The 12,765-nt window shown below is 33.1% G+C and overlaps 2 protein-coding genes across 2 annotated transcripts in view; one reads left to right on the top strand and one right to left on the bottom strand.

The window, feature by feature from the left end:
* The window catches only part of LOC111043408 (methylcrotonoyl-CoA carboxylase subunit alpha, mitochondrial), a 23,142-nt gene extending 16,215 nt beyond the window's left edge, over window positions 1-6,927 (top strand). The window contains exons 8-13 of the mRNA XM_022328356.2: window positions 1,265-1,386; window positions 2,038-2,187; window positions 2,845-2,995; window positions 3,880-4,073; window positions 4,799-4,990; window positions 6,485-6,927. Of these exons, the coding sequence (XP_022184048.2) occupies window positions 1,265-1,386; window positions 2,038-2,187; window positions 2,845-2,995; window positions 3,880-4,073; window positions 4,799-4,990; window positions 6,485-6,586 (911 nt within the window). The 3' untranslated portion in view covers window positions 6,587-6,927. The remainder of the gene's footprint in view (window positions 1-1,264; window positions 1,387-2,037; window positions 2,188-2,844; window positions 2,996-3,879; window positions 4,074-4,798; window positions 4,991-6,484) is intronic.
* LOC111043409 (myb-like protein X) lies at window positions 6,925-12,765 on the bottom strand. The gene is made up of 4 exons (XM_039436811.1): window positions 12,714-12,765; window positions 11,179-11,233; window positions 10,359-10,402; window positions 6,925-9,129 (listed from the first exon to the last, which is right to left on the bottom strand). The coding sequence occupies exons 2-4, from the start codon at window positions 11,223-11,225 to the stop codon at window positions 7,337-7,339; spliced, it is 1,884 nt and encodes a 627-aa protein (XP_039292745.1). The 5' UTR covers window positions 11,226-11,233; window positions 12,714-12,765; the 3' UTR covers window positions 6,925-7,336.

The raw sequence follows: 12,765 nt of genomic DNA, 5'->3' as shown, positions 1-12,765 counted from the left end.
CTAATTTTCAAATGGTTTATTACTATTTCACCTGAAACTATTGAGAGTTTATTCATTGTAATTGCTTAATTTCATTGTAAAACAATAGTACTTGAACATATGTAATTTCTATTCTTTATTTGCATGAATGGTGAGTACCAAAAATTTTTTTTCACAAGAGACTCCTACTGGCAAACATTTTTTTATAATTTAGCAAGTAGTATTTTGACATTAATGGTGATTGATAATTTTGTAATTGTAACAAATTAATTTTGTTTTTGTTAAATCTTAGTTGGATGAGTTTATTATCTACAAAATTTTATATAATGTAAAGTGTCATTTATGTTGATGTCAAAATAAAAGTTATTTGATTTGTATACTGTAATGAATAACAAGTAATAAGTCATGGAATATCTTGATGTATACCAGTACTGTATTCAAATGTGAGCCTTTTTTATTATCTTTCATACTATATCCCTTCATTAACTTTCCTGAATCCAACCCAAATAACGTTCTCTTCTAATCCTTATTAGTTATAACTTACTGATTCGTTGTGGATATTTAATAAAGTGTGATATTATATATTTCTTTTGTTTCTTTTTTCAATTGTATTGTTATGCTATTAGATTTGTCATTAAGGCTCTTACTGGGATTCATCTGGGCCTTTCTATGTTTGTATTGATAAAATAAAAGAATGAATAAAAAATATAATATGTGAATTCTAAGCGTAATGATTGATGATCATAAACAATAAATTTATGTTTCATGCAAAAATATTTTTCACTATTTTTTTAACACTTGAATTTGACGTTGTTCTCGTTCAAAATGGAAATCCACACTACAGAATGAGCTGAAAAAAATGTACATTTTATTTGAAACCAAAAAATATACAAAAAAATTCTTGCGGTGACAAATTTTTCCACTACAAACATCTTAATGACTGGACAAACAATTTTACTGCCCAAGCAATATTTTAATTTTCTAGTGATAGTAGTGCTTAGCCCTGAAAAGTAATTTTTAAATAAATTTTGAGCTATTATGTAACAATATTTTCTACTTGAGATACAAATTCAATTTAATTTTCGGAACTGACCTTGTACTGGCAACTCACTGCGGATGCTAATGACCATTAGAATCTTTTCATTATTTGAATATTGAAAATATTTGATATTTTTGTAAATATTAAACATTATCTAGTTTTCTTATAATGTTAACGTGGTAGAAACAAACAGCAAAAAATATTCCCTTATTTAATAATGTGATTACTGTGAAATTTATTTTCTAGGAGTGAGACAACATGACGATGTGTCTGTATACTATGACCCGATGATTGCGAAAGTCGTCGTTTGGGCTGAAGAAAGGAGAAAAGCGCTACAAACACTGGACCAAGTTCTCAGCAAGTTCCACGTAAGAGTTCATAGAGTTCATTCCACGTAAGAGTATTTGATTCAGAGCCTCAACTGTGAGCAATTCTTAAATAATTGCTTAGTCAAGCACACTTGGTTGCCTAGCTACCATAGCTACTTATTAGAATCTTTCCAATTATTGTTCCTGACAATAAAGTACCAATAACGCTTTAAGGCCTTCTTGTTGACTAAATAGAACTTCTTGAGGATATTTACTTACATAAATAGAGTAACTAATTAAGATTTCTACGATTTCATGTATATTTAGACCCATAAGTCTGTTCGTAATTAGGTGTTAGTTTGATACCGAATTACAAAAATGTATAGAAATAGTGAGAATTTATTCTAAGATTTTCATCACAACCTGAACAATAATGAGGTGCTGAGCTTCCAAAATCTATTCTTATCACTCAAAATGCGTCCGAACTCAAGCATTTATAAAAATGGTAAGAGTGAATCATCTAATTGAAAATTGAGGGCCCAGCATCTCATTGTTGCATCATAGTCTCATAGTATTGTCTCATCAATCCATGATGAATTTCTTTATGGATTGGTATCCCAACTTAAGTAGCCTACCGTACTAGACTTGAGTACCTGACATGAATATTTATTTAATAATTCAAGGTTTATTCTAAAAAATCCAATTTTTCAGGTAGCTGGAATGGCAACAAATATAGAGTTTCTTAGACGCTTAGTTCAACATGAAGCAATAAGGAGAGGAGACGTTCACACTGGGTTCATTCCTGAACATGAAAACCAGCTTCTTGCCATTCTGGAGCCATCCAAGCGGGTGCTAGCCGAAGTGTGTTAACCATAAGCTTTTCCATGGTATCCATATCATTTTCCCAATACAGTTCCTAAACTGATTTTCGAAATGTATTAATAATATGGGTTTAATAGTATAATGACAGTTATTTGCACATTCATATTATATTGTCAATATATATCGTTTCATACTATCACTTTTATACTAAGTTATAATTTTTACAATCTTTACCGGTATTGATGATTAATTAATATTCAATGTCATAAGTGGTTGCATGAGGAATTTTCATGAACTACCAGCTTCCTTGAAAGAAGCCTATGATTTTTTAATAAGCAATAAACTTCAACTTAAATTTTTACAAAAGTTGTATATCAGCATAATGATGATAGTATTATTCATTAATAACAGTATTGATTCAAAAATCTTCCGAGTCTTAGCACACTTACTGGTGCTTAATAATTAAAATTAATTTTATCATTAAACATGTAGAGCTTATCTCAACACTTTACTGAATGAAATTTACCACCCTATTGCTTTCGTTTAATTCTTGTAGAAAAACAGATCCAAGAACATTTTATTGAAATCTATTTGCACTACAATTCAAATCTTATAATCTTGGCTTTAGAACTATCATAAAACATATTATATAATGTAACTTATAATACACATACTGTACTATATTTCATATTTCAGGCTGCAGTGTCTTTAATTCTTCTTGAAAAATACAACTCCTTAGAAGCCGCAAAATTGATAAATGATGAATACAATCCTTTTGTGACGGAGACAGGATTCCGTTTGAATCACCATCTAAAAAGGACGATAAATTTTGAAATTCATGGTCAAAGTAAGTCAAAATATAGGCACATGTAGCCAACAAGATTCCTCTAATTGACTTTATAGTTCAATTATTTCAATATAAATGTATAAATAAATAAATATAATTCTATTGCCGCTCAACATTACAATAGTTATGGACGAGTCAGAAATTATTGTTTAGCAAACATAGTCAACCTATATTATAACATGGAGGGTTAATGTAAGAAACACCAGTCAAAATAACATACACGTAAAATATTACATACAAGAAAAAACATGAATACTAGGAAGAATAGTATAAAATAGTTCATCTTAAAGAATAATTTGTTGAAATTCGAAAAACTCTTTCACACTATAAAATGGATTTTTAATTAACCAGCTATGTAGCCTATTTCTGAATAATTGAAATGGAGCTTCTATCCACTCATGTGGTAATTTATTAAACATTCTCATTCCAACAACTTCATAGCTATCCTGAGATCTAGTCAGCCTACAGAAAGGTATTTCTATATTTCCGTGATTCCTAGTGTTGTGGGAATGTATTTTTCTCCTTAGCTGATTATTAGGCAAGTTATTTTACGTATATAGGAGACAAGTGAAAATATACAGGTTTATTACTGTCAGTATACCTATTTGAGCGAATAACGGTTTACAATGAGCCAATCTTTCAGAATTTGTGATTACCGTACTCTTATAATTTTTTTTTGAATTATCAATATATCTTGAACATGTGGACTATTCCCCCAGAGTAAAATGGGTATAAAAACATTATATACTTTTACTTCTATAATGATACTATTACCGTACATTAAATTCATCAACATTTGGTATTTTTGACTCTATCCTTCCATCCTAAGTGTGCAATACTGTATAGTACTGAGAATAGTACTTAGACATTATCTATATTTTCAGGCTATAAAATTGATGCAATCTACCTTAGAAATAATAGATTCACAACTTCTTTCGAAAATAGTGATGATAAAATCGATTTATCCAGCGAATTGAGAATAGAAGGAACAGAGAAGAAAGTTTATTGTGACTTCGGTGATACCAGTCATTCATCCACAGTATTCATTGATGATGGCCATCTTTATTTATTTTCAAAGGTCAGTGTTTTAAGATTTTTTTGTGAGTTGGTTTCGAACATAAATTTATTTATTATTCCATTTTTAAGCCAATTATTATTATTAGCATATGGCTTGGATCGTGGGGCGTCCCGTAGGAAGTTACACTTCGTCGACATAACCACAATCTCTCATGATGTAAAACTGTGATAGTAGACTAGTTAAGCCTATTCATGATTTTATTTTGAAAAAGTTTCACACAATATACCAGTATGATACATATACCATGTATATTTTTGTAATGAAAAGAAAATCACCACAAATTAGGCATATACTTTTTTTATGTACCGTATAGGCCTACTCTGCGGTGTATGAAAACTGTACCTATGTATTAAATTGAAAATTTACTTTAATTTCTCTTACCGCATGTTCATAAAATTATATTTATACTTTTCAATAATGCATTGAACACTATAATCCTATTCTTCATGAGAGAAACTTAGTCTTCACAAAATCTGCATTCATTCATTTCAATGCCTTTATTCTTGCTCAGACTGTCCCTGGTCAGAGTGTCCTAATAACCTGGTTAATTATCCTGAGTTACCTAGATCTCATCCCAATAATAAAGATTATTTTTAGCTCCAATAAGATCGAATGATAATTAACCTATTTGAGTGATCAAATTAGATAAATTTATAATTTTCATGATTTATTGGTGATCATCGTTTGGAATTAGTCCTATAAACAAAACTGACTTTAATTTGCAGGATAGAAGTTACCACTTTCATCACATTGATGCCACTAGAAACTATATGAAGGATGCTGACACTTCAAGTAGTGTGACATCAGATGAGGCAACATCTCCAATGCCAGGCATTGTCGAGAAAATAATGGTGCAACCAGGTTCCCAAGTCAAAGTGGGCGATCCGCTTCTAGTCGTCATTGCAATGAAAATGGAGGTAATCACTAAATTCACATCATTCCTTTCAATGAGGAAAATGTTATAAAGCTGTAGATGTAGGTACAGGGTGCGGCAACTTCCTTTCTTCAAGTAAATAAAACTCTTTGTATGGATCAGAAAGATTTTATTCATTTCTGTAATGTAAAAGTGTCTCTAACGAGACCAATTTTTCTCTACTACATCAGCTGACTGAATGGCGTTCACTTTAAAAAAGGGAGTTTTGCTGCCGCACCCGATATAACAATGTTTCAGTTTGTTGATAAATTCCATTATTATTTACTAATTGAAAATGACCTAATTTAAAACCCTAATCTATATTTTTTGAAGCACTGACAAACCCCTTTGGCTGAATCAGAGGATTTCACATAATAGAAGGCTGATTGACATTATCAAATTAGAAGAATCATAATGATGATAGAGGCAATCTGTACATAATGATCTCTGGTGGATTAAAATTTGAATAATACGTAGTTGGGCTATAGTTAAAGTTGAAACTTATTCATAATCATTTTCAGATATGAGTTAGAAAATTTTAGCAGAATTCGCCTTTAGAAACTGATAAAGGACTACCATTAAGAGACATGTTATGCGTTACGTAAATTTTACTTTCCATTGTATAAATTTTCGCTATTAATCAATGTTCACAACTTTTTCATTTTTCAGTATTCTCATAATTTTTTTTTTTTAAATTCTATTTCAATTTTTCTATTCCGTATTTAAAAAAATTCAAGTTGATCACGAAAAGCATCAATGACTGGTGCATTTGTAAGTTGAGAAACCTCTGCTAGTTAGTTTCATTTTACTGCAAGCTGGCTTTATAATTAAGAACTAATCAACAACTAGTGAGTAGGTTTTTGATTTTGTATTTAAATTTTTTAAATAAGTGCAATATTTCTAGAGTTTTTAATTTATTGTGATACATTCTGTGATTCATTTAGGGTATAAAATCAACCTTCAAAATTTTAAATCATCATTTCTGGACCAAAAATCAAGTGACGAAGCAGTGTGTGACGAAGCAGTGTGTGACTATATAAACTTATCTTTTGGACAACATTAACATTTTATCAACATTTTTGGAGAGAAATAGTACAGGCTCAGCCTAGTTTTTCCTCCAATGTCATAATTGTATTATGATTATAGTATTTCATACAATAAATAAATGAAAAATAAATAAATAGAAGTCCGGGTTCAAATCCCGGCCCGGGTAAGATCCCATCTCGGGCCACTCCGATGTTCCAAATGGACACGTTGAGTCGTTGTTCCCGGCAGTCGTTAGGTCATGTCTGAGGCCCTGAAATTGATCAGTAGCGACCTGAAAACACTGACACCAGACCTGAGCCATCCAGGTCACTCGATATTATTACTATTATTCTACTGAAAGACCAATCTTTAGGCGAATTACAATTTGGGTACTCATTAACAATCATTTTTGAATTTGATATTTTGATTAACTAAGCAGAGTTGTTCAAAACTGATGTTTTACTTATTTCAGCATGTTATCAAGTCTCCGAAAGATGGTATTATCAAAGAAGTGCTGTGCAAACAGGGTGAGAGCATCAAAAGGAATGTGTCACTTGTGTCTTGGCAAAGTTGACAATAATTGCACCGAGAACATGGCCACAAATACTTCACACCAGCACCAACATTGGAAGCTATTTATTTTAAGCATAGACCGTTTTTTGTAATACTGCTACTAAACTACTATGTTGTGTAATTTTCAAGATTTAAATATTACAAATAGTTGGCATATTTTATATAATATTGATCATTCAGTGGTACTAATTAATTTTGAAAAAGAGGATTGGCAGTGACTGAATTAAATAGTGAGTTCCATTATTAAAATCAATTAAAGTCGATTCTCAAAAGAAATGCAAGTTTGCAATTGCTTGGAAATCAAAGTTACAAAATAAATGAAATAAAACCTTATAAAAATTATGTTCAGTTAAATGTTTTAATCATTTATTAAAATTATTTACAACAATAGTATATTGTGTCTGATTTAGCATTAAGAAATGGGATACAACGGAGAGACATCTTACATGAATATATCGTCCGATGATAGTGAAGAACATCCATCTCCAATTTGCACAATTTTACAAGAGAGCTAAATTAAAATGCACGAGAAAACGGTCGATCATATACTTTAAAGGAAGCATTGACACAAAAAAACGATGATTAATGTTTTCACCAGTTTGAGATCTATGAGTTATATTTCTAATTAGACCAACATCTATTCTGATGCAAAATGGAATAAGCTGACTAACATTCTTAGTCTATGATATGGTTGACTCAGTTGACCGAGAAACTCAGATTATGATTTTCACTGAAAACGCGAAATTCGACATCATTCTGAATCATTATCACTTTCGGGTTCCGTATCTTCATCATTTGAAGAACCATCATCCGAATTGATTTCGATTACTTGTGAATCTAACTGACTGCAATCCTCAACATTCAACTCACTATTTTCGGGTGCATTTGGATTACTTGTTACGAGTGTCCCACTTCTGTTTTTACTATTTGTTTCGGTGTCTTCGTCTGAATTCGATTCAACATTTTCGTGTAAACTTGATTCTTTACCCTGATTCAAATTCTGCTCACTATTTCTAATCGATTCACAATTTTCTTCCTTTTCTATTGTCTCAATAATTTCGTGTGAATTTGACTCTTTGATTTTGTGTGAACTTGATCCATTACACTCCTGCGAATTCGACTGGATATTTTTTTGTGGTTCCAAGTCAATGTTTTCTTGTGGTTCCAAGTCAATGTTTTGTTGTGGTTGCGCCTTCTCAGCAGGTGGATGAGATTCACTATTTTCTCTAGCCCTGATATCATTGTGATTCGACTCACTGTGTTCTTCAGTATTTAAATTATCGTATTGATTCAATTCACTTATTTCTTTAGATTCCGATGTAATATCTTGAACATTCGACTCACTATTCTCATGTGCTTGCAACTCTGTATCTTCTGGTAGATTTGACTCACTGTTTCCATTCTCCCTCTCAACTTTTTCTGTAGCTTGTTCTTCTTGCTGATTTGAACTATTTCCCTGTTCTTCCGAAATCGATTCATTATTTTCTTGATTAATTAATTCACTATTCTCCTGTTGTGATTTTATACCATCTTGCGAATTCGATTCATTATTTTCTTGATTAACGACCTGACTATCTTCCTGTAGTTGCGATGTGTTGCCGTCTTGCGAGTTTGATTCAATATGTCCTTGACTAATTAACTCATCACTTTTCTTCTTCTTGACCAACTGCTTCAAGAGCTCATACTCTTGAGTACTACCAGAGAATTCTTGAATTGGAATTTCGGGTGTTGCTTCTTCAGTCGGTTGAGTCTCTTCAACTTGTTTGTTTTTTAGCATGAGCGACTTCTTGAGTTTTCGTCGAATATTTGTGTACATTCTACTGGTAGAAACCACTTTTTTCACTTTACTGCTATCAAGCCATCTTTGTGCCCAGTTGGCTGATGTGCTGGCCTTGTCCACGGCATTTGTGATTTGTGTAGGACTAGTGGGATTAGTAGGCTTAGCTGCAGGACTAGCACTAGCCTCCTTGTCCGGTAAAGAGTCGGTAGGCTTTGTACAAGTTTCTTCTGGAAGAGTTGTTGCTTCTGGAGATGTGGCTCTCGGAGGAGAATCATTGTCAGAAGTCAGATCGATTTTTGGAATTTCCTCATCTAGTATAATGATGTCCTCAGAGTCTTTTTCATTCACAGTGGATTGCAAATCTGATTCATTATTCTTCTCAACACTAGCAACCACTTCTTCAACGCTTGTCGGCATTACTTTTTCGTTCGTCTCTACTTCTTTGGTCGGAGTTTTCTTGGATTCAATATTCAACTGTTTCTTTTCTTCAGGTTGATTTTCACGTTCCAATAAAGCACGTATTGCTTTCGCTCTCATTTCCAACTCTAGAATTTCTAGTAACGTTTTACCCTTATGCTCTTTGTATTCTTTGTCAGGCAAAATGTCTGCATCCTTGTTTGTTGTATCAATGTCAACATCTATGACATCATTGTCGCCACTCTCTTCGCCACCCTCAGATTCTGTTACTTCCACTTTCACCATTTTCTTCACTTTATGTTTAGTTTTTACTTTCTTTGAACTCAGTACAGCCGACTTTTGGAAATCTGAAAATGGAAACAAACATAAATTTAAAACTGGATTAAATTTGGTTGTACAAATTTGTACCAAAAATGTGCATACATTATTAGAATCAGAATATATCATTCAACATGTTATAATGAAATTATAATTTTTTTATAATGTACAGGCTGAAAACTATCAATATTGTATCTACTCAGTTCAAAATATATGATATTCCCTCTTTTTACAATTTTCATAATACTTATCTATGTGAAAATAGTATTCTCATTATCTTAACCTACCGGCAGTCGCGCTGTTGTAAAAAGTACAACAGTGTCAGTTTTTTTGCTGTACAAAACTATTGAATTGGGTGGTGTCAGTGAATGAGTCACCTATGCATTCCATAACTTTCTCCCTATCACTCCACTGAGTTGCAGTATCAAGCGAGCAATGGTTCAGTCTTTAGGTGCCATTTAGTCGCGAAAGTGCATAAGTATGATAGGGAAAGACTGTATACGGGGACTGTAAACGAACCAGAATTGATGGCTTTGCTTGGTGTACCTTATTGGGCTACGAAATTGTAATCATCCAAATGTGTATAGGCGTAAAATAATCCAATAAGATGTGAATAGTAATTATACAATCAATTAATATGTTTTGACAGTAAACAGAGTACATAACATTTGGATAATGTGATGTTATAAAAATTACAACACGCGACTGCTCGTGTGATTCAGTAGGGCGCGACTACCGGAAGGTTAAAATTTAACGGATGGTAAGAGTAAAAATCACTATCAGAGAGTAAAGTACGTTTTAGTGGAATAAAATCTCTAGATAAGATGATGAGCACTATAGAACGCCGACAGACTAGGGTCACTTCACCAAAATGTCTCTTGGATCAGCTGCACACTACAGCAGACACAATAGAACATAAAAAACTTCAATATCTGGCTTGTGACTTCTCAATATCTACCTTCCAAATTAGTTAAATGTTGTGCTCATGTGCGCATACTACAGAACTGCCTCCAGATTTGGTTGTAGCTCTGTTTTTCGAGCCTCGTGTGATGTCGAATTTAGTCGCACATTTTGAAAGACAAAATTCATTTATTTCATTGTAAAAATGGTTAAAATATGACGAATGGGACAGATTTTATTCCCGTTCCGTCCTTCAGTGTACGCTCTAGAGTGCCGGCAGCCATATACTGTTGAAAGTGTTAACTGGGTATTACTACTATTGTATGAGACTCGAACTTTCTTGAAAAATCGATCATACCTTCTAATGTTGTCGTCGCTGTCCTCTTGCTTGCTTTCTTAGACCTGTAATAATGGAATAAAATTGTTTCAACAAGTCCTGTAATTACACATTCCATAACATTACTAGTTTCAATTTTTGTAACAAAGTATTCCCCATGAAGCGCCCTGCACACAAGTACAATAGTAGCGTCCACTAGTAGAGGAAAACGCTATCACACAGGGACATTAGCAGCGTCCTCAACCTAACCCCTATTGACAGGGACAATAGTAGCATCCACTAGTAGTGAACTAGTGAAAAATCCCCATCACACAGGAACTTCAGCAGCGTCCAAGCCTCTTCTCACAGGGACAATAGAGGGAATTTAGTGGCCAATAGTGTCCATGTCTAGTGAACGCCACTATTGTCCCTGTCAGCAGGGCGTTTTAATGATTGTCATGGAAACCCGCCTTCAAAGCAAAAATACTAAGCTATTTATAATCATTTATAATTGGAATATCAAAATAGAAACATGCGTTATAATATTGAGATTACTTTTACAATGGCATTTGTTAAATGGGAAACTTTGGGGTTATTTGAAAGGAATGCTAACAGTTTAAAGTGAGTCTCACTTTAGGATGTGATTGGTGGGGTGACCACCAGTCAGTTACAAATTCGAAAAACCTGACTTTGCAAGTTAAATGAGATGGATTCATGAAATACTGAGTTTTTACTATGCAGATTAACAATAAAAATGGAATTGTGAACCCAGTTATACAACAACATGGAACAAAATCATACAGAAATAATTAACAATGCTAGAAAACTTGAAGTATATGATAATGGATTGATTGATACTTGCTTTTTATGTTTAATGATTTTGACAACTGGTTCTGGTTCTTCTTCCATTGATAGGCCTGCGGAAAAAATGTGATTATTAGTTTTAACTAATCGAAATTTCATTTAATAATTTCATCACTGCATGTACAACAGAGCATATTATTCGGTAATCGTCAATACAGAATAAACATCATACATTAAATACAAATATGTTTGTATTTTTTATTAAAAAAAAACATTAAAATCAATTTGACAGTCTGCTTATTCAGGTTGATTCAATGAGTCCGCCATTTTTAATTCCGCATTACAATCCTCACTACGGTATCTATTCCATGAGAACTCACTTATTATAATTATACTATAAAAGCGAATGTCTGATTTCCTTCAGATTTCCTTACAAAGTAGAAGGTCCACTATGTGAAGTGAAGTCAGGGAGTTCAGAATGTTTTATTTTGCTAAGGCTGATGCACACATGAGCTACAGACTTGTGCGTGGCTAATGAGTTTTATGATGATGAGAGATGATAAATTTTTTTGCTGAATATGGATTGAATTTTTCTCATAGAACCCTGTCCTGGAGCCTGAAGGCGTTTCTTGAGCGAGTTTTGTAAATGTGGAGGAGGTTTGCACCTGTAGTTCACGATGATACATGTTTGAGGCCATGTGCTGAGGTCTCGAAAATATAAAGCAAGGCAGAGTAAGTACGCCTGTTACTCGGAATAACTGTCTACATGGGATTCCAGCATTTACTCTATGAACTATTAATACTTTAATCGTATCCGGAGAAGTGTCTCAAAATATTAATTAATATGAGTGTAAGAAGTGGTTAAAAGTAGCCATAGTAATCAGAGAAGACTATTTTCTTATTCCATTGACTTGGACAATCTAGAAACTTCGAATGTGTTTCTTACTAAAGATGGATCTATATAACGAATGTAAGATTCCTCGATGTTATAATACTATCATGAAAGTTAATTGAACTCACTCTACATAAGATAATTTCTACACTAGTAAGAGGGAATATTGCGTAGAAATTAATTGACCGAAGCGAAGCTGAGGTCTTAGTTTCAACTCGATCGGATTTTGTCTGTCTGTTTGTACCGCAGTTACAATCGCAGTTATTGTCCGATTTGGATAAAATTTGGTATACAAGTACTTTGAAACAAAGCGGGTCGACGCATGTATACGTTTTATGAAAATTTGCATATTAAGGATAATACAAAAGGAAAAGGAGTTTCCTTCGAACGCTATTTCCTTTTGATAATACAAAAGGAAAAGGAGTTTCCTTCGAACGCCAATATTACCGTAAAAATCAGCTTTTTTGATACACCAACCCCAACAGCCATCAGTGGTTTTTACACCGATATCTCGCCGTCATTACAGGACAGGACATAATTTACTCTTTTGGACAATATGGACAGAGGAAGTTGAGATTCATAACTGCGCGAGTTCTACTGTTCACAGAACTACTAGTTTACTTCTGAGTAAAAGCGTAAAAATGTTCTGCACATTATTTCATAACTCGAATTAGAATAGCTGAATATGAAAATCTACTCACCATCCAAGTCACTTTCACTTGGAGATTCTGAAGAAAAATCGAGTTCCCTTCC

Source organism: Nilaparvata lugens, chromosome 1 (assembly GCF_014356525.2).
Source record: "Nilaparvata lugens isolate BPH chromosome 1, ASM1435652v1, whole genome shotgun sequence".
Taxonomy (NCBI): domain Eukaryota; kingdom Metazoa; phylum Arthropoda; class Insecta; order Hemiptera; family Delphacidae; genus Nilaparvata; species Nilaparvata lugens.
Note: the sequence above shows the minus strand (reverse complement) of the source record. Positions and strands in the feature narration are given on the sequence as shown.